The sequence below is a fragment of the Carcharodon carcharias genome, chromosome 12 (assembly GCF_017639515.1).
Source record: "Carcharodon carcharias isolate sCarCar2 chromosome 12, sCarCar2.pri, whole genome shotgun sequence".
NCBI classification, from domain to species: domain Eukaryota; kingdom Metazoa; phylum Chordata; class Chondrichthyes; order Lamniformes; family Lamnidae; genus Carcharodon; species Carcharodon carcharias.
This window is the reverse complement of record NC_054478.1, coordinates 65012614-65038992: the sequence shown is the minus strand read 5'-3', so window position 1 is coordinate 65038992 and position 26379 is coordinate 65012614. Positions and strand designations below refer to the sequence as shown.

The 26379-nt window shown below is 42.5% G+C and overlaps 1 protein-coding gene across 8 annotated transcripts in view; it reads right to left on the bottom strand.

The window, feature by feature from the left end:
- The window catches only part of LOC121284762 (RNA-binding motif, single-stranded-interacting protein 1-like), a 293402-nt gene that overhangs the window by 17099 nt on the left and 249924 nt on the right, over positions 1 to 26379 (bottom strand). For 5 of the 8 annotated variants that reach the window (XM_041200341.1, XM_041200345.1, XM_041200343.1 and 2 more), the window contains 5 exons: positions 16832 to 16947; positions 15634 to 15747; positions 11947 to 11990; positions 11672 to 11765; positions 6398 to 6448 (listed from right to left, as the gene is read on the bottom strand). In XM_041200341.1, the coding sequence (XP_041056275.1) occupies positions 6398 to 6448; positions 11672 to 11765; positions 11947 to 11990; positions 15634 to 15747; positions 16832 to 16947 (419 nt within the window). The remainder of the gene's footprint in view (positions 1 to 6397; positions 6449 to 11671; positions 11766 to 11946; positions 11991 to 15633; positions 15748 to 16831; positions 16948 to 26379) is intronic. The other 3 variants (XM_041200342.1, XM_041200347.1, XM_041200348.1) reach the window with 3 other exon arrangements.

Here is a 26379-nt window from a genome sequence, read left to right as displayed (position 1 = left end):
CAAAAATGTGGAGACAAAATACAAAGAGAAAAAAAAGAAAATTCTTCAGTTTTATTATACTGAGTAGCCACAGAAGGAATCGCAACCCCCACCACCTCTCCTGTAGCCTGGTTTGTCATGAGTATTACAGCTACTTCCTGGTAGAGCCATTGAAGATTTGTTCACTAAATTGGTCCCTGGGATGAGGGCGTTGTCCTCTGATGAGAGGCTGAGTAAATTGGGCTTATTTTCTCTGGAGTCTACAGGAATAAGAGACAATCTCATTGAAAACTACAAAATTCTGAAGGGGCTTGATAGGATTGACACCGAGATTGTTTCTGCTGGTTGGTGAATCTAAAATTTAATCTCAGGATAAGGGGCCAATCATTTAGGACTGAGATGAGGAGAAATTACTTGACTGAAATGTTGCCGAATCTTTGGAAATCTCTACCTCAGAGGGTTGGGATACTCCATCATTGAATTTAAGGCTGGGATAGACAGATTTTTGGTCTTTCAGGGAATCGAGGGACAAGGGGAGCAGGTGGGAACGTGGAGTTGAAGCCCAAGATCAGCCATGATTGCACTGAAGGGCGGAGCTCGTTTGATGTGCCATATGGTCACTCTCACTCCAATTTCTTGTGTTTTTGTAAGAGAGTGAGAGCAAAGAGAGTCTCTCCAGGATGATAACTGGAACTGCAAGTATACAAGTGAACAGCTGATAAGGAAGCTGTACCTGTAAGTTGGAACATCATACCCATTAGTCTACTACAGCTGGGTTAAAGGATTTGAGTTAAAAATGAGTATGTTCATAATTACTAAACATAAATCAAAAATGGTTAGAGTAATTTTAAAAATTTCTGTGCTATCAGAGGAGTCAGAATTAAGTGGGAGCAGCTGGTAGTGGTTCAAATACATTAGTAACTTTTGTACAAATATATAGGATGAGATTATAAACTGGCGATGGGCTTCCCACACCCTGTTGTAAATGTCGGAGGAGAATCCACATGCCCCATTTAAATTTTTCTGCCAATTATTATGAGACACGACTTCTGTCCCTCTCCAGGAGGAAGTCCTAGCTCATACAGCTGCTGGCCAGAGACTGGCATCTCTACAGTACCAGCAGCGCCACCTGGGGGTGGCTACTGCCGGTACAGTAGGAGGCCCAAAAGACAGAGCAACAATAGATTCCCGGAACCCAGGCAAGTCTGGGAACGTACCAGTGGCTGGCAGGTAAGCCAGGGTCATGAGGACTTGAAACATCAACTCTTTTCTTCTCCGCCGATGCTGCCAGACCTGCTGAGTTTTTCCAGGTAATTCTGTTTTTGTTAAGAAGGTACCCTTCCCCACTTTCACTAGCCAGCAGCTCCAGGGTCAAACCTGTCGGGCTGCATGTTGGGTACAAGCCTCTCTAGCTGCCCATTAAAACTAGGTGCCAGCAGGATCAGGGTCTAAAATGGACATTAATTGCTCACTTAAGGGCCTCAAATGGGCCATGGGTGGGTGGTCCACCTGACATCTCCCTCTTGGCTCATATAAGTGCAGTGAGGACAGGGTGAATGGGCAGGCTGTCATGACACCCTATTTTACTGGTTCACCCGCTTGCTTTCCTGCTCATGGATGGCCTGTAAAATCCAGCCGATAATTTCTCTAACAAAAAACGTGTATAAGGTCAGCAACGTGGTGCTCTTTCTAATTCTAAAATGTTATTGCTCATATAAATCTTTTGCGTGAACATACCCACTTTAACTCAAATTTTTTACTCCAACTACAATAGATTAAAGCACAAGACCTGCCAAATTATTTGATACTCAAAATTATGCTTGAAAATACAAATATTTGATTAGCTATAACTGTAAGTTTACAAATAGACATAGACAATTTGTTTGAAGGGCAGGATCTGTTAACTGTTGAAATGTAAAGTTTATATTCCTCGAAATGAAGAAAGGAAATTTAGTATTGCTGAAAAAAGAGACATGCTGTTGAAGCTTTTTGTCTTGGACTCATCAGGACAGATGCAAGAATGCCAAATTTCAAAGGGAACAACAGTTTACCCTGGAAGGGTAAGATGTCTCAAAAATCTGAGCAACAAGAGAAGCCAGCAGTAGCAACACAAGTGGTATTTTCCACTGACAGGATGCTGCCATCAAACGAAAAAGATGTTCTGCCTACCACACAAATAAGTAATGTGGTACATGAATTTCAATGCCAGTACGATGCCAGGTATGTAGGTTGTACATCCCAACGATTGGCAGATCCTATTAAACAGTACGTCCCTTCTGTTGTTCACAATAGGCAGAGTAATGAGCATACTCAACCAGCCTGTGCTTGGAAAACTGATAACATAATATGTAACATTAGATGAGATTCCACGATTGACAGCACTTGCTGAACAATGTGCCAAGAATTACACTAACAGCCAATTTAAGATTATCAGTTAGGCTTGCAATGTGGCTCACTTATACTTATTAGAAGTTACATACATTAATAAGCAGGAACCTGTCCTCTATAGATAAAAGGAACATGTCCAGGCACTGCGCCTTTTTTTGAATTAAACAAAAGGTTGGGGGACCGTAGTTCCCTGGTGCATTCTCCATGGCAACTCCTCGACCAGAGTCAACTTGCCGACCAAGTAATGCCTTGTTCTCATGCAGTATAAATTGTTGCTCCCTTTGAAATTTGGAATTCTTGCATCTGTCAACTGCAGGGTGAAAAGCTTTGACAGCATTTCTTTTTTCCAAGCAATATTCAAGTTCTGTACTACAAAGGAAATTTATTTTGTATATGGCTAGTATGACATAGGTTAAATTTACCTCCTCTGATACTAATGCTAATATTAAATGATTTATAGGCTGCGGCTTTCTGAAATGCTGAATTTGCAGAAATAAGAATTCATTAGGTCACTACCAGCCTGATTATATAATTCTCTCCACAGTACAAAGTGATTTTATTACTATAGCAGAACATTTTTAAATCATTCACCATGAAAAGCAAATATGGCTGAAAAGAAGCTGATTTAGCTAGTGAGTTTGAAATAAACGTGAGCAGTTTGCTGACTAATTTAATTTCATATGGAAAGAGCAAGTGTTGCTTCGGAAAGAACTACTTTTAAAAATTTGACATATGCTCAGATTGATGTACATGAATAAATGTTCTGCTGATCCTCAGATATGTCTTCAATTCAGTCATCTTCAACTCTATCATACGCAATGCCAATTTTTGTTTTGCTTGTCTGTTATTTATGTAGGTCCAGTGCACCCTGTGCAGTACTGGCTTTGTTAATTAGCATACAACATGTAGAACAAATAAAAATCTGCCCCAAATCCCAGAAAAATGACAGCAAGACCGTGGCAAAATATGCCTTGAACTGTGTTTTTCTTTAACTGCAAAAGGGAAAGAGTAAATGATTTGGTACATCTCATTAAAATACAAACAGTGTCTTTAACATCAAAAAATGTCCCAGGGTGCTTCGCAGGAATGTTAGCAGGCAAAGTCTGGTACTGAGCCACATAAGGGGATATTAGGGAAGATGACCAAAATCTCAACCAAAGAGGTAGGTTTTATGAAGTGCTTTAAGGGAGGAAATGTAGGAAGAAGGATAGATAGAGAGGTAGAGTATTTCAAAGAAGGGATTCTAATGGCAGGGGCTTAGACTGCTAAAAGCACAGCTATCAATGGAGGGGGCAAAAGAAATTGAGAATGCAAACAGGTCAATTGGAGGAACACAGAATTCTTGTAGAATTGTAGGGCCGGAGGAGATTACAGAGATACAGAGTGGCGAGGCAATAGCGAGGATGAAAATATAAAATCTAAGGTTGCTGGACCAGGAACTAATGTTGGTCAGTGAACGCAGGGTTGATGGGAGAACTAAGACTTGCTGCAAGTCAGGATATGGGCATCAGGCTTTTAGCAGAGTTCAAGTTTACCGAGGGTGAAAGATAGGATGTAAGCCAGGAATAGTCAAGACTAAAGTTAACAATGGCATGGATAACTGTTTAAGCAGCTGATGGGCTGAGGCAGGGCAGAGAGAAGCAATATTATGAAGGTGGAAGATAAAACAGTGTGAAATATTTAAGAATAAAATGCAAAATGTATAGACTAAAGCAGACATGAAGGATTTACAACAAAAATTTCATAAGAAGCTTAGACCAAAAATTAAGTTCAAGAAAGAGATATATGACAAGCATAGAACTGAAACAAAAAGTGAGATTGGAAGAATTAAGCGAAAATATTTCAGCCAAGGACTGAGGATGATACCAAAAGCTTTTATAAGCACATCAAAAATAAAAGAATTGTTAAGGAAGGAGATGTAGACCCCAAGGCTTAAAGGCAGCAATTTTACTGTAGAGAATAAACAAACAGCAAAAAGAAATGAATACCAATTTTTTTCTTGCAATGTCAAAGTGGGAATGGAAAACTAAGAGGAATATGGACAGACATAATACATGTCAGATGAATGGGTAAGTGCTTATAAATATGAAGTAGTAAATTTTGGGAAAAAGAAGAAAATGGAAACTATCAAACTCTCAAATGAAGTGGAAGAACTGAGATTTAAGTATAAGGAAATATAGGGCTGCATCTTCTGGTTGGAAAGCGGGGGGGGAGGGGTGGGCCCGCTTGCTAACGTGTAAAATGACACGGGGTCACGTCAGGCAGGTGTCCTGATGTCACCCTCATCATTTACATTTTCAGGTCGGCAGACGCCAACCTGTCAACTGCCACTTAAGGCCATTAATAAAGTAATTGAGGTAATCAATGGGCCTGCCCATCCAATCTTAAGGATGGCGGGCAGGCCGGGAGCCCAGGCAGGCTTCTGAAGAAACATGAAACCTCATCCATGGGCGGGATGAGGTTTCATGAGGGTATTAAAATTTTTCTGAAATGTGTAAGAAAAAGAAATTGACATATCCCAGCTCATGTGACAGTGGCACATGTGTGGGCATGTCAGTATTTTTTTTTCTCATCTTCAATCAAACTTTCAAACCTGAGCCAATCTCCCTGAGGCAGCACTTTGCCTCAGGGAGATCTGTGCGATCTTTCACATGCATGCGCGAAAGAGTGCACTCCAGGCTCAGGGAATTCTGCCCCCCCCCCCCCCCCCACCCCCGCAAAGGGAGAGCATAGCACTTCCTGGCGGACATCACGCTGGGCGGGCCTTAACTGGCCCGCCATGTAAAATGGTGGCATGCCCCCAATCGCCGGTGCCGATTAGACATCCATCTGCTTGCGTCCACTCCCATACAACCCCCCAAATAAGGGGGGTGAAGATCCCGCCCATAGATCTTCAAAATGGAAAAATGAATAAAAAAAACCAAATGAATTCTGGGTTTTATACAGAGAGCCAAGGAAGTGATGATGGATGTGTTAATACATTGATTAGGTTACTATGGGAATACTGTGTGCAATTTTGGGCACCTCAAAGTAAAAATAAAATGTAAATTCACTTGGAAGATACCATGATGAGCGGCAAGTTAGGATGATAAAATAAGGCTGTATTCAATAAGAATGTTGGTTCAAAGGAGATCTAATTGAAATATTCTCAGTTTCAAAAATGTTTGAGTGGATAATTGCTGAAAAGGTATTAAGAGGATGCAAATTCATGATTAGTACTAAAAGTGTACAAAAGGGTGATTAAAAAATTTAGTTTAATTTAAAGAGCTATTTTAGTAAGCAAGTGCCAATTATGATATTTAAGAGAATTAGAAAAGCACTGGTTGCACCATTTCTGCTTAACCATCTGCAAGACATACTACTGTCATGAGTTATAGATATGCCATGAACAAAAATAGTTTTCTATCGTCTACTGCAGCATTGTGGATGAAGTTTCCTAAAAACTGTGAAGGCCGCTTGGCCTTTTCACCTGCCCACCAAATTAAGGTTGGATGGGCAGCATTTAGAATAGCTTTAATTGGATCCTTAATGGTCTTAATAGGACGTTTACATGTCGGCAGGTGCACAGCCAACTGCAGCGTGTGCCCGCTGAACGAAACATCGCTACTGAGCGCGATGATGTTGGGACGCACACCTGACATCATCGCGTGTCATTTTACATGTCGGCGTGTCAGGCCCGCCCCTGCACACCAACTGGAAAGTTCTGCCCCATGTATTTTTGTGTCTGGTCTTGGGAAGGTCGACTTTTTAACACATTTGCATTGACCAGGAATTGCCTTGCGGCAAAGTTGACCTGAGCAGATCTTTCTCCTGCCATTAGGGGAGGAATTGCAAAGTTGAAAATGTGCCATTGCAGTAACTGTTCATGAACAAGATTCATTCATGTGCAGCAGCATTAAAGTCACGTTTACAAAAAAGTTTGCCAAATACCCTGAAAAATAGTGTGAGTGAAATAGATGATTTGCCAATCTAATCTATTATTCCATACCAGGTGGAGATTAAACCTTTGTGCAAAAGATAGCCAACTTACAGCATGCTGCATAAGATAAGGTTGGTGTGGCATCCAGGAAGTACTTTGCACCTGCAACACAATTTTAAGAGTTCATCAAATTACATCAAGCAAAAAGGCAAACAATCCTCAGTCCTTGACAAACAATACTGCTATGTTATATGGATGTTAGGGCCCATCATTAACAGGATGTGGGAAAAATGCCTGATAACATAAATCCACATTTCAAAACGTGCACTAACGTAAATATCAATATTCTAGAATTATTTATTAATGAATAGCAAGTAGGTTAAAAAGTCAGAACATACAAACACCTTCCAAACCCATGACCACTACCACCTAGAATGACAAGGCAGCAGATAGATGGAACACCACCAACTGGAAGCTCTCCTCCAAGCCACTCACCATCCTGACCTGGAAGTATATCGCCATTCTTTCACTGTTGCTGGGTCAAAATCCTGGAACTCCCTTCCTAACAGCACTGTGGGTGTACCTACGCCACATGGACTGCAGCAGCTCAAGAAGGCAGCTCACCACCACTTTCTCAAGGGCAACTAGAGATGGGCAATAAATGCTGGCCCAGCTAGTGAAGCCCATATCCCATGAATGAATTAAAAAAATGAATTAGGAGCAGGAGTAGGCCACTTGGCCCCTCAAGCCTGCTCCACCATTCAATAAGGTCATGGCTGATCTGATTGAGGCCTCAACTCCACATCCCGCCGACTCCTGATAACCTTTGACTCCCTTGTTAATCAATAATCTATTTAACTCTGCCTTAAAAATATTCAATGATCCTGCCTCCTCTGGTATCCAGGAAGAGAGTTCACAATCCTCAAGAGAGAAACTTTCTCATCATCTCCATCTTAAGTGGAAGACCCCTTATTTTTAAACTGTGTTTCCCAGTTCTGGTCTCTCCCACAAGGGGAAACATCCTTTCAGCATCCACCCTGTCAAATCCCCTGATGATTTTATATGTTTCCTCATAAGATACCCCCTTTCATCATAGATAGCGGCTACAGGATATTCTGAAGGGGGAGGGTGAACAGCCAGTGGTCGTGGTACACATTGGTACAAACAACATTGGTTAAAAATAGGGATGAGGTCCTAAAAGCAGAATATAGGGAGTTAGGAAGGACGTTGAAAAGTAGGACCTCAAAAGGTAGTGGTCTCAGGATTACTACCAGTGCCACGTGTTAGTCAAAGTAGAAATAGCAGGATATATCAGATGAATACATGGCTGAAGAAATGGTGTGAGGGGCAGGGTTTCAGATTCCTGGGATATTGGGACCAGATCTGGGGAGGTGGGACCAGTGCAAACTGGACCGGTTACACCTGGGCAGGACCAGGACTGATGTCATAGAAACATAGAAAATAGGAGCAGGAGTAGGCCATTCAGCCCTTTAAGCCTGCTCCGCCATTCTTATGATCATGGCTGATCATCCAACTCAACAGCCTGCTCCCGCTTTCTCCCCATGTACTTTGATCCCTTTCGCCCCAAGAGCTATATTTAACTCCTTCTTGGAAACATACAATGTTTTGGCCTCAACTATTCCACAGGCTCACTCTTTGGGTGAAGAAATTTCTCCTCATCTCAGTCATAAATGGTCTAGCCCATATCCTCAGACTGTGACCCCTGGTTCTGGACTCTCCCACCATCGGGAACATCCTTCCTGCATCTACTCTGTCTAGTCTTGTTAGAATTTTATAGGTTTCTATGAGATCCCCCCTCATTCTTCTGAACTCCAACAAATATAATCCTAACCGACTCAATCTCTCCTCATATGTCAGTCCCGCAACACCCAGGAATCAGTCTGGTAAACCTTCGCTGCACTCCCTCTATAGCAAGAGCATCCTTCCTCAGATAAGGAGACCAAAACTGCACACAATATTCCAGGTGTAGTCTCACCAAGGCCTTGTATAATTGCAGCGGGACATCCCTGCTCCTGCACTTGAATTCTCTCGCTATGAAGGCCAACATACCATTTGCCTTCTTTACCACCTGCTGCATCTGCATGCTTACCTTCAGCGAGGTATGAGGTCACTCAGGGGGAATATTTGCTAGAGTGGTTGGGAAGGATTTAAACTAAAATGGTAGGGGGATGGAACCTATGCAAGGAGTCAGAGGAGGGGGAATCAAGGACAAGATCAAAAGACAGAAAGGAGAATAAGAAAAGTGATAGGCAGAGAAATCATGGGCAAGAATCAAACAGGGTCTCAGCGAAAAATAGTGGGTATGGGACAAGTAATGTTAAAAAGGCAAACCTTAAGGCTTTGTGCCTTAATGCGAGGAGCATTCGCAATAAAGTGGATGAGTTAACCACGCACATAGATGTAAACAGGTATGATATGGTCAGGATTCCGGAGACATGGCTGCAGGGTGACCAGGGATGGGAGCTGAACATCTAGGGGTAGTAAGGACAGACAAAAAGGAAGAGGCGGTGGAGTTGCATTGCTGGTTAAAGAGGAAATTAACGCAATAGTGAGGAAAGCTATTAGCTCTGACGATGTGGAATCTGTATGCGTACAGCTGAGAAACACTAAGGGGCAAAAAACATTAGCGGGGCTTGTATATAGACCCCCAACTCTAGCGGTGATGTTGAGAATGGCATTAAACAGGAAATTAGAGATGCATGCAATTAAGGAATATCTGTAATTACGGGTGACTTGAATCTGCATATAGATTGGGCAAATCAAATTAGTAACAATACCGTAGAGGAGGAATTCCTGGAGTGCATGCAGGATGGTTTTGTGGACCAGTATGTTGAGGAACCAACTAGAAAGAACAGGCCATCCTAGGCTGGGTAATGTGTAATGAGAAAGGAATAATTAGCAATCTAGTCATCCTTGGGGATGAATGACCATAATATGATAGAATTCTTAATCAAGATGGAGAGTGACGTAGTTGATTCTGAGACTAGGGTTCTGAATCTTAATAAAGGAAAGTTCGATGGTATGAGGCGCGAGTTGGTTATGATGATTGGGAAATGTTACTTAAAGGGATGACGGTGGATAGGCAATGGCAAACATTCAAAGAGTGCATGGGTGAACTGCAACGATTGTTTATTCCTGTCTGACGCAAAAGTAAAATAGGAAAGATGTCCAAACCATGACTTACAAGGGAAATAGTATTAAATCCAAGGAAGAGGCATACAAATTGGCCAGAAAAAATCAACAGCCCTGAGGATTGGGAGCAGTTTAGAATTCAGCAAAGGAGGATCAAGGGATTGATTAAGATGGGGAAAATAGAGTACGAGAGTAAGCGAACAGGGAACATAAACGCTGACTGTAAAAGTTTCTATTGATATGTGAAGAGAAAAAGATTGGTGAAGACAAACGTAGGTCCCTTATAGTCAGAAACAGGGGAAATTATAATGGAGAACAAAGAAATGGCTGACCAACTAAATACATACTTTGGTTCTGTCTTCACAAAAGAGGACACAAATAACATACCAGAAATGTTGGGGAACACAGGGTTTAGTGAGAGGGAGGAACTGAAAGAAATCAGTATTAGTAGGGAAATGGTATTAGAGAAATTGATGGGATTGAAGGCCGATAAATCCCCGGGGCCTGATAATCTACATCCCCGAGTACTTAAGAAATTGGCCCTAGAAATAGTGGATGCATTGGTGGTCATCTTCCGAGATTCTATGGACTCTGGAACAGTTCCTACAGATTGTAACCTCACTATTTAAAAAGGGAGGTAGAAAGAAAACAGGGAATTATAGACCAGTCAGCCTGACGTCGGTAGTGGGGAAAATTATAGAGTCCATTATAAAATATTTAAACTGAGAACTTGGAAAACAGTGGCAGAATCGGGCAGAGTCAGCATAGATTTACAAAAGGGAAATCAAGCTTGACAAATCTACTGGAAATTTTCAAGGATGTAACTCATAGAGTTGATGAGGGGGAGCCAGTGGATGTGGTTTATTTGGACTTTCAGAAGGCTTTCGACAAAGTCCCACATAAGAGATTGGCGTGTAAAATTAAAGCGCATGGGACTGGGGGTAGTGTATTGAGATGGATAGAAAACTGGCTGAAAGACAGGAAACAAAGAGTAGTAATAAACGGGTCTTTTTCCGAATGGTAGGCAGTGACGAGTGGGGTACTGCAGGGATCGGTGCTGAGACCCCAGCTATTCACAATATATACTAATGATTTAGATGAGGGAACTAAATGTAATATCTCCAAATTTGCAGATGACACAAAGCTGGGAGGGAGGGTGAGCTGTGAGGTGGGTGCAGAGATACTTCATTCAGTGTGATTTGGACAAGTTGAGTGAGTGGGCAAATGCATGGCAGATGCAGTATAATGTGGATAAATGTGAGGTTATTCACTTTGGTAGCAAAAACAGGATGGCAGGTTATTATCCGAATGGCTATAAATTGAGAGAGGGGAATGTGCAACAAGACCTGGGTATCCTCGTACACCAGTCGCTGAAGGTAAGAATGCAGGTGCAGCAAGTGGTGAAGGCGGCAAATGGTATGTTGGTCTTCATAGCGAGAGGATTTGAGTACAGGAGCAGGGATGTCTTACTGCAATTATACAGGGCCTTGGTGAGGCTACTCCTGGAATATTGTGTGTAGTTTTGGTCTCCTTATCTGAGGATGGATGTTCTTGCTATAGAGGGAGTGCAGTGAAGGTTTACCAGACTGATTCCTGAGATGGCGGGACTGACATATGAGGAGAAATTGAGTTGTTAATTCGCTGGAGTTCAGAAGAATGAGGGGGGATCTCATAGAAACCTATAAAATTCTAACAAGACTAGACAGGGTGGATGCAGGAAGGATGTTCTCGATGCTGGGGGAGTCCAGAACCAGGGGTCACAGTCTGAGGATACAGGGTAGACCATTTAGGACTGAGATGAGGAGAAACGTCTTCACCCAGAGAGTGGTGAGTCTGTGGAATTCGCTACCACAGAAAGTAATTGAGGCCAAAACCTTGTATGTTTTCAAGAAGGAGTTAGATATCGTTCTTGGGGTGAAAAGGAGCAAAGGATATGGGGAGAAAGCGGGAGCAGGCTGTTGAGTTGGATGATCAGCCATGATCATAATGAATGGTGGACAAGGCTCAAATGGCCTATTCCTGCTCCTATTTTCTATGTTTCTATGTTACAATGCTAAAATGTCTCAAAGCACTTTACACAAAAAAATTTACTTTAAAATAGTGACTTGTTATGTAGAGTAATGATTACTCAATCATGTTTTACACTTTGCAACTTACATTTCATTCTTGCAGATTTATAATCAACATTCCCGTAAAATAATTGAAATTAATATGAACTGTCTGAATACTAACCTGATATGTTGAAACAGGAGATGCAATATATGGTGTAAGAGATGTCTGAGCAATCATTCTATTTGTTGCAATACTGTATGGCGTTGAATAAAATCTAAAAACAGACAGCAAACAACAGAGATCAGTCAGTCACTTCACTCTTGATATTTAATACATCAAGATTATAAAATAGAAGCCTCTGAAAACGAGTTTTTCATTAAAAAAACAACAATGTTAATGGTACATTGTTGCAACTGAGCATATACTGCATAAATAAAATCAATTTTGCTACTTACCCATTTTGCATAGCGCTGGGATCATACGTGAGGGTCATACCCGCCTGGAAAAAGAATCAGTGTCACCTTCAATTCTATGCCCAATAGTGTCTATATTGAGTTAACATGACAAGATTCAGCTATTCCAGATTGCGTGATAAAGTAATATTAAACCAGATTTACTACTACTATTTAAAGGTTTTTACCCTTTATGGTGCTCTTGCCACCATACAGAGAAACAAAGAATTAATTTTGAACATTAGTCCAAATGTTTAAAAATGACCATCCCTGTAAATCTGCTAAATAGCCACTTCTTGTATGCTGGTCCAATTCAACAGACCTACGTCAAGTGGTTGGAATTCTGATGGCATGAGTGTGCATGCTATGGATAGTGCACAACATTCAAGTCTCACAAAGCTTCTACTCTCAGATAAAAAACATCAACAGCCATTAAACAGGTGATTGCTGCTGGCTTGACTTCAAGTTTACAATAATAATGCACAGTGTTGTGGAACTTTCAATTAGTCGCTAGAACTTACTGCAATAAAATACAAAGGGGTACAGTCAGTTATATAAACCTCTAGCCAGAACCCTTATGGAGTACCACATTCAGTTTTTGGCACTGTCCCTCAGGAATGATATCCTCGCCTTGGAGGGAATGCAGCAGATTCAACGGAAAGAAACAAGGGCTAGAAGGGTTGAATCATGGAGGACAGGTTCCATAGACTAGGTTTGACTACTCTATTGAGCAAAGATGATCTAATCGTGCTGGCTAAGATGGTTGAAGGAATTGATAGTGTAGATAGAAAGTATTTCCTCTGGTGGGGGTGGTCCAGAACAAGGGGCAATAACCTTAAAATTAAAGCCAGGCGTGATGTCAGCAAGCACTACTTCACACAAAGGGTAGTGGAATATGATGTTGCTGAGTGACAAAAAACAGAGTACAATGGTGTTTTCTTTGAACTGGAGGAAGTCATATAGTGAGGTTTCCCAGGGGTCAGTATTGTGACCATTGCTTTTCTTGATCTATATTAATGACCTTCATGTGTATGCGCAGGGCACAATTTCAAAATTTGCGGATGACACAAAACTTGGAAGTAATGTAATTGTGAACTGTGAGGAGGGTAGTGATAAATTTCAAGAGGACATAGACAGTCTGGTGTAATTTGTGGACATACGGCGGAGAAATGCAATGCAAAGAAATGTGTATTTTGATAGAATGACAAGGCACAACAGAAAATGAAGGACACAATTCTAAAAGGGTGCAGTAACAGAGGGACCTGGAGGATAGGTGCACAGATTGTGAAGGTGACAGGGCAGGTTGAGAAAGCAGTTAGTGAGGTATATGGGATCCTAGACTTTATAAATAAAAGCACAGAGAACAGAAGCAAGGAATGTATGGTGAACCTTTATAAAACACTGCTTTGGCCTCAACTGGAGCAGTGTGTCCAATACTGGGCTCCACATTTTAGGAAGGATGCGAAGGCATTAGAAAGGGTGCAGATAAAATTTATGGGAATGGTTCCAGGGATGAGGGACCTCAGTTACTTGGAAAGATTGGAGAAGCTAGAGCTGGTATCCTTCAAAAAAAGGTCGAGGGAAGATTTGACAGAGGTTTTCAAAATGATGAAGGATTTGACAGAGCAGATAGGGAGAACGAGAGGAAACAGATGGTGAATGGCAAAGAATCAAAAGGTGCCAAGAGGAAAAATCTTTTTGTGCAGTAACTGCAGGGATCCAGAAAGCATTGCCCAAGTGTGGTGGAGCCAGATTCAAACAAAAGGGATTGGATAATAACCTGAATAGAAAAAAAGACTTATTCGGGTTGGCTGGGTGGGGGCTGTTGTAAAGTCAACCACCGTCTGTGATCGGGGCCGGACCGCGATTTCACGCTGGTGGGCCAATTAAGGCCCGCCCATCATGAGTCACGCCCGGGCAGCACTCAGCGCTGCCTGTATGGGGGGTGGATGGAGGGCAAGGCACAAGTTCACGCATGCGGGCGGATGTACACTGGAAAAGCTCCCCGAGGCACAGAGCTGCCTTAGAGAGATGAAAAGCTTAAAACATTTAAAGTAAAGGTTTTAAAAATGTTATCAAACATGTCCCCTCATGTGACTCTATCATATGAGCAGGGATATGTTATAAATGAAATGTTAACATTTTTATTTGCTGTTGGAAACCTCATCCCACCTATGGATGAAGTTTCCTAAAAAATGCAAAGGCCCCTTGGCCTTTTTGCCTGCCTGCCAACCGTAAGGTTGGACGGGCAGTGAAAAATTTCTTTCAATTATAACTTTAATGGCCTTAATTGGCCTTTTAATTGTTGGCGGGCACACTGCCTACTCCCAGCGCATGCCCGCTGATCGGAATATCGCGTGAGTGCATGATGATGTCGGGAAGCTCGCCCGATGTCATTGTGCATCATTTTACCCTTGGTCGGGTGCCCGCCCACCCAACGAGCTAAAAATTCTGACCTATGGGGGAAAGGTGGGGGAGTGGGACTGGCTGAGTTGCTCTTGCAGAGAGTGGGCATGGGCACAGGCATGTGTGGCTGAATGGGCTCCTTTTGTTATTTAACAATTCCTCGAGTCTATAAAATCTGGGACATTCATATTCCCAAAAAAACTTCAGGCTAGGTCAATTGAAAATTTCAAAACTGAGGCTGATAGCTTTTTCTTAGGCAAGGAATTAAAGGTTCCAGAGCCAAAGTGTCTACATGGAATTGAGATATAGATCAACCATGATATAACTAAATGATGAAACAAGCTCAAAGGGGTGAATGGCCAGCTCTTATCCTATGTTATTGCCAGCCTTATATTCTATCAGTTCATGTTAGTTTCCAATTCCTGTTAACTTTCTGTATATTGATAATATTGTATTTTAGAAATATCCATTATCCTAAAAAATTGCGAAGAACAAAGTAAAGCCCTTTTACATATTTTGCAATTACAACACTGAACATTTTTGTGGTGTTGACTGTTACTTATACAAAATATCTTTTGAAATTGACAAGAACAACTTTTGTCCATGTGGAAAAAAATAAAACCATTGCATTTCTTGGACAGGACAGTCTTGAATGAATTATGTTTGAAGACAGTATACTCTCTAGGGAAGGCTGGTTACCTCAGTTGACTAGGCGGCTAGGGTGTGGATCAGATTAATGTCAATAGCACAGGGTTCAATCACTACTCAGACTGAGGTAGACTTGGGGCCTGCCTTCTTGCCCCAACCGGAGTAAAAAAAAGTCATGGCACTTTAATGTGGTTTGGCGAATAACTGCCAAGGACCTGCCTTCTGGCAGAGAACACAAGAAGAAGAGTACCATCTAGGTGGTGCTGTTGTTTATTAATGGGTTCTTCTCATCTGGACTTTGCAGATGAGCTACTCAACTAAGAGTGGAAATATTGCAAAGTATCTTCTTTGAATAATATGCACACAAGGTCTTAAGATCTATAGTTTAACTATTTGCTTAAAATATTATTTCCACGGGCAGGCTTCAAGTTCATGGAAAGGATAACAACTTGCTTTTATACAGTGCCTTTAACATAATGAAATGCCCCAAGGTGCTTCACAGAGACACACAAGGGCAGATAACAAAGTTTGCTCATCAGCTTTTAAGAAGCATCTCACAGAGGTAGGGAAACAGAGAGGTTTAGGAAAGGAATTCCAGAGCTTAGGGCCAAGGGAACTGAAGGCAAAACTACCAACATTGAAGCGATTAAAATCGGGGATGCTCCAGGAACCAGAATTAGAATAGTGCAGATATCTTGGAGGTTTGTGGAGCTGTAGGAGGTTACAGGAAGGGCGAGGCCATGGAGGGATCTGAAAAAAAAGAAAAATTTTAAGATCAAGGCATTGCTTAAGCGGGAACCAATGTAGGTCAGTGAGCATAGGGCTCATAGATGAACAGGACTTGGTACAAATTAGGACATGGACAGCAATGTTTTGGATGACCTCAAGTTGTTTGGCGGGGGGGGTGGGGGGGAGATAATGCTCAAGTCTAGCGTTAACAAACATGGTTAAAGATTTCAGCATCAGATGAGCTGAGGCAGGGACAGGTGACATGCAGAAATGGAAATAAGACAATCTTAGTGATAGCACAAGTAAGTGGTCAGAAGCTGATCCAGAGACCAAATATGACAAGGTTGTGAACAGCCTGGTACAACCACACACAGCTTCCAGGGAGAGGGATGGAATCAGCAGCTCATTTGCAAAGATTGTGGTGGACACCAAAGGCAATGGCTTTGGTCTTCACAATACTTAACTGGGGGAAATTTCTGCTCATCCAGTATTGGTTGCCGGATAAGCAGTCCAGCAAACTGGAACTCCCCTCCTAACAGTACTGTGGGTGAAGCTACATCACATGGAGTGCAGCAGTTCAAGGCTGCAGCTCACCACCACCTTCTCAAGGGCACTTAGGGACAGGTAATAAAAATGCTGGCCTAGCCAGTAACACCCACATCCTGTGAAAGAATGAAAAAAAAATAGTGTATGGAGGAGTCAAGAGAGGTGGTGGTTTGTTGGAGATGGGTGTCATTAGCGTACATGTGGAACCCGACATGTTTTTGATGATGTAACTAAATGGCAGCATATGAATGAGAAATAGGAGGGATGAAAGATAGATTCTTGTGGTATAGCAGAGATAACTGCGCAAGAATGGGAAGAGAAGTCATTGCAAATATTCCTTTGACTATGATTGAATAGATAAGAATGTAATTTTTGAGTGTAGGCCCACCCAGCTGGACAGCAGTGGAGAGGAGTTGGAGGAGGATAGTGTGAATAACTATTTAGGAGGCAAAAATATGTTCAAGGACTTGAGAGGAAAATGATGTTAGAGATGAGGCCATAGTTTGCAAGGATTTACAAAAGCAGGGGAGGAATCAAAGGTTGATTGGTTGAGACTTACAAGTCTCACCTCGCCCTCTCGATGCCACGCTCGACCATTCTGCACATATTTGTTCTGATTTTGTCGCTTTTTCTGACCACCATCTGCAAACTTGCATAGCAAAGGTTCTATGGGAACTGTAGGGAAAGAAAAGTTGTTTTAAAAATTCATAATACAGCATGTATGATGCAATAAAAAACATGACACCACATTTCAAAATAGCATTGGAATACTGCAGTACATTACTATTAATTTTCCCATGACATACTTCCAAGTGAATGATAAAATCCTGGGAAAGGGGTGGATTTATAAACCACTTGAACCCTCATTGCTTATAACAACAAAAATTGTGCTTAGTCATGTTACATCCTTGTAATATACAAATTGCAAGTCAGTTAGTTGTTATTTTACGAGTTAAACACAGGGTTGAATTTTCCTTTGGTTGCAGAGGCAGAACCAGAGGTGGGTGAGGCCGTAATTTTATGTCCCTGAATAGCATGCTGGCTTTCCAACACTATCCTGCCTCCCAGTGATTTTGGGAGAGGTGATGGGACCTGTATATTGGCAACTCACCCAAACATGGCAGTTACTCATGGAGTTCTGATGAAGAGTCATTCTGATTCGAAACGTTAACTGTCTTCCTCTCTGCAGATGCTGTCAGACCTGCTGAGTTTTTCCAGCTATTTTTGTTTTTGTTTCCGATTTCCAGCATCTGCAGTATTTTGCTTTTATATTCTGGCAGTTACTCAATTCAGCATGCAAATGAGCCACTTAAGAACTTGTCAAAGGGAAGACAGTGATTTTCCTATGGAGCCATGGGAACAAACAGTTGCAACCATGTCTCTGAACAGGAGGTGGATTACAGCAGGGAGCTAGTCATAGAGGCAGGTCCATTTAATGTTGGAACATATAAGGGGAAATGGCTCAAAGAGCTGGTCCGACAGTGGCACACGATGTATATTGTGTGTGCAGAGTTAGCTTTGTAGGCATTGGACTAATTGGGGGTTGGGGGGTGACCTCACACAGTTTAGTGGGACATAGCAGCGGGGTCCAGACTCCATGACACTGCTTCTGGAAGCAAGGAAGGGCCATCTGTGGACATGGAGCTGAGTTACTGAAAGTTGGAAACAAGCACCGATGAGGAGCAGCCACCCCCACAGTGAATACAGTCCAATGATCCTAAGGCATGTAAAGGTGATGGAGAAGGAACAAGAAGGGAATGAGGGTGGTAACCTCCACATAGAGTATACCAATGATGAATGAGCTTCCTGAATCTGACAGAATATCATTGTCGCTTAAGGATGCAACGATCTAGGCAGATGGTAGCACAGTTGTGTGCACTAGTGGAGGGTCACCTAATTCCTCGCCAGTTGCATTGGCATACCCTGTTACCAGCCATCAAAGTGACAGTGGCACTGAATCCTTAAGAGGGGTGGTAGCAGACCTGACTGGCATTTCATGATCGGCTGCCCATCACACTATAATGGGAGATGACAGATCCCTGTTTGAGGAGGCTTTGGATTACACTGAGTTCACCACTTACGGGGCCATAAAGGCAGAGAAATCAGTGGAATTTGCCTCCATCGTTCAGTTGCAAGGAGTTGCCCACTGCACCCGTGTGGCCATTAAGATATTGGAAGAACGACCAAATGCATTCATGAACAGGAAGGGATTGCACTTCTTCAACGTTCAGCTGGTGTGTGACCACCAGAAGCAATTCCTGCAGGTCTATGCATGGGATCCTACTGCTGGAGTCCTTCATCCTTAGGTAATCACAAGTGCTGTAACTGTTCATGCCACTGGAAAGAATATGTGGATGGCTGCTAGTGGACAAAGGCTAACCATTGAAGTGATAGCTGCTAACACTGATAGAGCATTAGCCTGGGTCTCCAGATTACTAGTCCAGTGACATTACTAAGATGCCACCATTTCCCCCTTGCGAAGGTAGAGAGTAGATTAACCAGAATTATTCCAGGGATGAGGAATTTTAGCTACAAGGTTAGGTTGAAGAAAATGGGGTTGTTCTCTTTGGAACAAAGATTGATAGTGGTGTACAAGATTATGGAAGGTTTAATTAAGGTAGACAAAGATAAACCATTCCCATTAGTTAATGGTACAAGGACTAGGGACACAGGTATAAGGTTTTGGGCAAGACATGCAGGATTGATGTAAGGAAGACCTTTTTTAACACAGCCAATGGTAATGACCTGCAACTCGCTGGCAATGAGAGTGGTGAAAGCAGGGACTATTAATGATTTAAAAAGGAAATTGGACAGACACGAGGGAAAAAACTTGCAGGGCTATGGGAACAGAGCAGAGGAATGGGGCTGACTGGATTGCTCCACAGAGAGCTGGCATGGACTCGATGGGTCAAATGGTCATCTCTGCAGTAAAGAATATGACATTTTGTGCCTGTTTGTGCACTGTTCCTGCATCCACTCAGCATGATGCCACATGCGGCTCTCCAACAGGTTAGTCATTCTTTCAATGAATAAACTCATGCGCTCATATGCCTGAGACATATGGTGCACACATCATGGAAGGACTCCTCTGGTTCTCTGCTGATAATTATACATTGCGTCAGGGAAAGGTGACATTTGGCAACACCTGCCACTGCTACTCCAGGAAGACATGCCCTGAAGCTCTGCATCCCTGTCCAGCTGAGCAGGCTTGGGCTTTTCCTCCATATTCTGAGTGACTCCTCACAGCTGCCTCTGCCTCCCTCACCTCCTCCATGACATTTTGTTCACTCTGGCCAACCATTGTAAATGCATGTGAGGACACACATAGGTGAGTGTATTTTCAATGGTGAACAGTGCATTGAGTGATGTGACAGTGCTGGCTCAGTTGCTTCTTCCTCTGCTGAAGACGACAACAATGTCACTCATTTCTGACTTGGCTCCCCCTCTACAACTGGCTCTACAGGAAACATGAACTGATCAGGAAAAATCGTCTATTTCTTCAGCTGTATCTGAAGGGAGACAGCATGCTGTTACAAGTTTATTTTATAGGAATGGAGGAAGCCAAGGAGGAGGGAACTCCATCCAATCTCATCACTTGGAGATGGTCAGGTTATTTTACCATCTTGGATGGATTCCCAATCATTATCGCCAATTTCTTGATGTGCTGCCAACCTGGCAATGCCAAGGCTCTCCTCCTCCATGGGTCTTAGAACAGTGAAATGGGACACTCCACCTCCTGAATGAGCCCTTTCTTTTCAATTGTGAGCTCATTTCTCCAATAAGTTCAAGAGAAAGAGAGTTAAGGCCATGTTGCCTTCCTTCACCACTTCTACTGGGTTACACACATGACTTCCATCAGTGTTGCCCCCTCCACAAAGTAATTGTGGTGTGAGGTTTGCCACCAGCTCAATACTGCTACAGGGCATTATGCTTCCTCAGGCTTGTGGGTAAGCTGCTCACTACAGAACTGGAATCATGTCATCAGGCTGTCGTGTTGCACTCACCTTGCCAGCCCTCAGAGGGTCTTTGAAGACCTTGTGGCACTGAACCCACATTTGGCAACAATTCTGCAGCTGCTAACTTCCTGAGCCACCTCCAGCCATGCCTGCTTCATCTGGTAGATCTTCTCCAGTGCTCGCTGGGAATATATTCCACGATTCAGCCACAGGCTCCAGAAGAACTTGAAGGAAGGCACCTAAAAATCCTGGGTCTGCCCTTTCTCAGGAGCCTGCCTGCTGCTTGCCTGCTGTTCATCCCTCTTCCATCCTTCACCCACAATAATGGCTGTCATTAGTCCTTCAAATTAGGTCTGCTGTGTTCAGCTCCTGCTCCATCTCTGTGTCCACAGTCCCTAATTGGTCAACTCATTGAAAATTGCATTGACAGTCAGGTGCTGATGTGGAGTGAGTCAGGACCCAAAAATGGTCCTGATTTTGGGGTGTGACCCTAAAGTGAAAATTCTATAGGTCTTGGTTTTTCTCCTGGTTGTTGATTTGCCAATTTTAGTCAGCCAATTCAAAGCAAGAAACAAATATAGTGGCAGTGACTCTTCAACAGATGGAATTCGGAGCAAAATTTGACACCAAGCCACAAAATGAGATATTGGGCCAAAATCCCAAAGACCAGAAGACCAAAGGTAATAGAGAAGGTTTTATATAGCCTCTCAAAGGAAGGAGAGGTAGAGTGATTTAAATCAGGAATGGTGAAGAGGCCAGAATTTTCAGAGGAGAGAAGCAGACTTAAGAGCTGAAGAAGTTTAGAGATATAGGTAGAGGTGAGGCCATGCAGCAACTTGGAAAAAAAAAGGATGATTTTAAAATTGAGGCATTGCTTAACCAGTAGACAATGTAGGTCAGCGAGCACAAGGGAAACTGAAATAGAGACCTGCTAAGTTTTTCCTGTATTTTCCATTTTATTTGAGGTAGAAGCAAAGTCAGGCTAGGCTATGGAGATGAAAGCAGGTGGTTTTAATGATGGTAAAACACAATTTTCCTGAACCGTGGCTGACAGAAGTGTAGGAATGGTAACTCAACATTTCCAGTTACAGGGTTTTCACATGAGATAGAGAGGGGGATGGAAATGGATTGTGTTGGGTTGGTGGGGGTGCTGGGGGCAATATTGGTTAAAGAATCAATTACATTTGTGAGGAGGATGATACGCTAAATGAATCATCAAATGAGCAATCACACTGCTGGGAGTGTGTTATACACCACCAAACATTGAGGGAGATAGAAAATCAAATACGTAGGTAGATTTCTGAGAAGTGCAACAACAATAGGGCAGAAATACTAGGGGAGTTCAACTCTTCTAATATTAACCATGTTAGAATCAGTGTAAAAGGCATAAAGGATGCAAAATTCTTAAAATGTATTGCGGAGAACTTTTTTTGAACCAGCACGTAGAAAACCCAACAAAGACAAGGGGTAGTTCTGGAATTAGTTTTAAGGAATGAAGCTTGGCAGGTGGAGTATCAGTGGAAGAGCATATTGGTAGTGATCATAATGCAGTTAAGTTTTAGTGTAGTTCTAGAAGGACGGAGAGAGATGATGAGCAAAGGTTCCCAATTGGGGAAAGACAAATTTTACTAAGCTGAGATATGATTTAGCAAAAGTGGACTGGAAATAGCTACTGGAAGTTAAATCAATATCAGAGCAGTGGAAGGTATTCAAGGAGGAGGCAGCGAGGTTTCAGAACAAATATTTCCTTAAAGGAAAAAGGATTGGATGGATTCTAGAGCTCGTGGATGTCGAGGAGCATACAGGGTAAAATAAGGTACAAAAAGGAAGCTTATGTCAGATTCTGAGAATTCCATACTGCAAAAAACATACAGTAGTAAGAAAGAGCAAGGGTGAAATTAAAAAGAAAATTAGGAAAGCAAAGAGAGGGCATGAAAAAATATTGGCAAGCAAGAACAAGGAGAATTCAGAATTTTTTTTATAAAGAGCAAGAGGATAACTAATAAAAGTCACCAAAAAGAGAACCAGTGAGTGAAGGCATATGGTTGTTAATGCTTTGCGTTTGTTTTCACAAAAGAGGGAGACGATGCAGACATCGTATTTAAGGTGATTGAGTATGAAATCTTGCAAGGGATAAATGCAGTGAGATAGAAATATTAATGGGTTTAACAGCTTTGAAAGTAGATGAATCACCAGGCTGTTCATGAGAAGCAAAGAAGGAAATAACGAGGGCCCTGACCATTATTTTTCAATATTTTCCAGCTACAAGCATGGTGCCGGAGGACTGCTAATATTGTACTGTTGTTTACAAAAGGAAGGAGGGAAAGACCAAGTAATTGTATACCAGTCAGCCTAACCGCAGTGGTGGGCAAATTACTAGAAAATATTCTGAAGGACAGTATTAATCATCATTTAGAAAGGCATGGATTGATCAAGGACAGTCAGCATGGATTTAAGGGAAGGTTGTGTCCAACTAACTTGATTGAATTTTTTGAGAAGGTAACAAGTAGTTTTGATGATGGTGTCATGTTTGATGAAATCTACTTTGATTTTAGCAAGCTTTTGACAAGGTCCCAAATTGCACACTTGTCAGGAAGTAAAAACCCATAGGATCAAATGCAAAGTGGCAAGTTGGATCCAAAATTGGCTTTGTGGCAGGAAGCAAAGGTTAATGTTGACAGGTGTTTTTGTGACTGGAAAACTGTAAGATAAGATCATAAGAAATAGGAGCGAGGTTAGACCATTCAGCCCCTTGAGCCTGCTCTGCCATTCATTAAGATCATGACTGTGGCCTTAATTCCTGCCTCCCACCCCTGTGGAACTCATGTCTGATCCTGATGAGATAGAAAACTACCCACTTACCTGGATACAATGAAAAGGTTCCGACTTCTGCTCAACGATGCACAAGAACTCTCTCAGTACAGGAATCCTCGCAGAGAGTAACAAAGAGCATCTGTGCAGAAGCCATGCCCCTTTTTTTTTTTTTACAGCATTCTATATTCTGGTAAGCATTTAAAGCTCCCCAAGCTTCTCAGTGCGTTAGTGAATGAGTGGGCGAGTGTGTAGATGAGCGAGGTAAGTGGTTAGGGTGGCAAATGGCTGAGGTGGGAAGGTTGGGTGAGTGGGTAGGTGGGTTGGTGGAGTAATCAGCCAGTTTGGAAGGGGTCGTCAGGTCAGTGGGGAGTTGGGAGTGGGGGAGGTGTGGGAAGTCAGATCAGGTTGTAGTGGGGAGTCGGTGGTGGGGGGTAGTCAGATTGGGTTGGGGATAAGTTGGGGTGGAGTCTGGTGTTCGGCTGTGGGGTGGGGGGGGGTTGTCAAGGGGTCAGGTGGGGTGTCAAGTGTAGAGTAAAGAGTTAATGGTTAAATTATTTAAGACAATGATGTTAATGATGATATAAGCATGACATCAGAGTCAGATGACCAAGAGACTCTAAGGGAGCAAAACACAGAGAATGCTGTGTCCAGAGAATAATGTACTTACCCATGTGGTCTTGGATGTGCATAGTTTCAAGAAAAACTAAATACTGACTATCTCCAAATCACTTAAAGTGAAACCTCAATGAGCCTGAAGATCAAACAAGTAAAGGGCAACAAGCCACACCATGGTTGCAAGCTGGAGGCGGCAGTTTAAGGAATCAGAAACCAAAGACTAGTAACCCACGGGTGAAAACCTAGGAACAGCTCAACTTTGCAAATAAAAATAATACATACCTTGGTAGGGGATAGTGAATCACAATGTTGGCAGCCATTGAACAGCCACTACCCCTTTCACAGCTTTTGGAACACATCAAGGATCCACAGCAAGGACAGCGAGGGGAACTCTGGATGTGACAATTTGTAAGGTACTGAACAGCTTCAGACTTACCAAAAAAAAGCACAAAAATACCAGATCAGTGCCTTTTTATATGCAACTGGTGCCATAGCTGATGATGTCCTGACGGGACAAGGAATCGAGGCGACCACAGCGTCCTATGAGATGGTTCTGAAGGCCTTTGATACTAATTCAGCCCGAAGAAAAATCCGGTCATCGGACAGGTGAGTTTCAGCCAGAGGCTGGGTGAATCCATCTGTTCAATAACGACTTGTATAAGCTGGCCAGTAGTTGTGGCTACAGAGCTTTAAAATACAAGTTAATGTGCGACTGAATTGTAGTCGGCTTGCTCAATGAGTTGCTGTTGGACTTCTTGCAAACCAAGGATGATTTAACATTAGAGAAGCTCAAACAGTTTGCAAGGCAGATGCAGCTGTGAAAGCAGAGATCAGGATGTACTTTGGGGAGATGTTGAGGCTCAGGAGGGGTCGATCCAGTATGTAGCCCCAAAGCTGGTAGCTCTGCCAAAAGCCTGCCAAAAAGCCCATCAGAACCATCTAAGGGGCAGGTGCCAAAAAGCAGCATCACTGCAAATAATGCCCAGCAGAGGGAGCTGAATGCTTTTTTTTGTGGCAAGACCAGACATTTTAAACAATTCTGTAGATCTAAAGCCCAATTTAAAGGAAGAAAGCTGGAAAAAGCATCCAACCATTTTGAAATCCAGGAAATTGGAAATACAGCATTTTGACCTGACAATTTTCTAGGAGAAGTCAAGGATCCCAATAAGCAGTTCTGCTCTGTACAGCTGGAAGTTCAAGGATACAGAACAAAATTTAAACTGGTCACTTGGGCTGGGGTCATAGTCTTATTGGACAAATTGGAATGGCTTCAGGAATGGATCAACAAAGTAGAAATCCAACCATCTAATATAAAGCTACAGGAGCCAGAGGCGCAGACCTCAAAGTGAAAGGTCAGTTCATTACAACCCTAAGATATGAAGAAGAAATTAACAAAATTCTTTATATTTTACAGAACCAGCAATTTCCTCAACTCAGTGGGGCAATGCATGCAGGGCTTGGTCTTCTGTAAAAGGTCAAAGAGGTCACAGTGGATGACAGTGGTGCAATATTCAGGCATGAACCTCCAAAGTTGTTCCAAGGACTGGGAAAGCTCAAAGTTGCAGCAGAAATTGAAGTCAGCTCATTATGCAGTGAGCCTGTCTTTATTGAAGAAATACCGTGGACCATGGGTGTAAATTGCAGATCTTTCACTTCTCTTTGGAGACAGGCTAGGAGACGTGGAAGCAGGATGCATCAACAAAGGTGGTGACCATCCGCCAAATGTGTTTCTAGACCGTGGCTTGCTCTTTCCGGACAGAATTCAAGTGAATTAAGCCACTGCAGAGGCAGGTGATCTGTTGGAAGAAGAGGTCCTAGAACTTACTACACTCTGACTCCACTGCCAATGAATGTGACATATTTGTTGTCTCTTTTGAGGAGAATTATCTTTTTGTTGAAGGTAATGAAAAAAGAGAATTTGTCTAGTTATTCCACAAAGACCACATTGCATCAACAATAGCAAGCAAAAAGCTATCCAGGAAGAATGAGACACTCAACTCCAAAATGGATCAAACCAACAGTGAAAGCTTAAAGCTTGGTCTGGAGTTTAATCCATTGTTGATGATGGCACAATCCTACTTTCTCCTGCTGACCCCGAGATCCCTTTGTCTGCAGTGGAGCAGCCTCATGCTGAAGCATGGAAATGGTACCAACACCTACAGCAAGTGAAATTCCAACCCTAAAAGAGTAGTAGGGAAGTCTTCCTTTCCTCTGTATTTTGCAGTGTTTTCAGGATCTTTTCCATTCTGTCTACCAGATTCATTCATGACTCAGGTATTGAATGCTTCCCTTGTCACAGCAGCAGTGAATGATACAGTTGCGAAGCTCTTCACAGGAGCTGATAATGCTTCATTTTCTCAAGCTGGTGCTTTCACCTTTCCCTAGTGTGGAACGCAGAAGTAGTTAACTAGAACTAGGGGATACCATTTAAAATTAAGGCTCTCCCATTGAAGACTGAGATGAGGAGAAATTTTTTCTGAGGATCGTTAGCCTTTAGAACACTCTTCCGCAGAGATAGGTGGAGGTAGGGTCATTGAATATTTTAAAGGCAGAGGTAGATAGATCTGTGACTAATAAGGGAGTCAAAGGATATTTGGGGGGGGTGGTATAGGGAGGTGGAATGAGTAAACAGGAGTGAGGAGTTGAGGCCACAATTAGATCAGCCATGGATCTTACTGAATGGCGGAGCAGGCTCGAGAAGCCAAATGGCCTACTCCTGCTC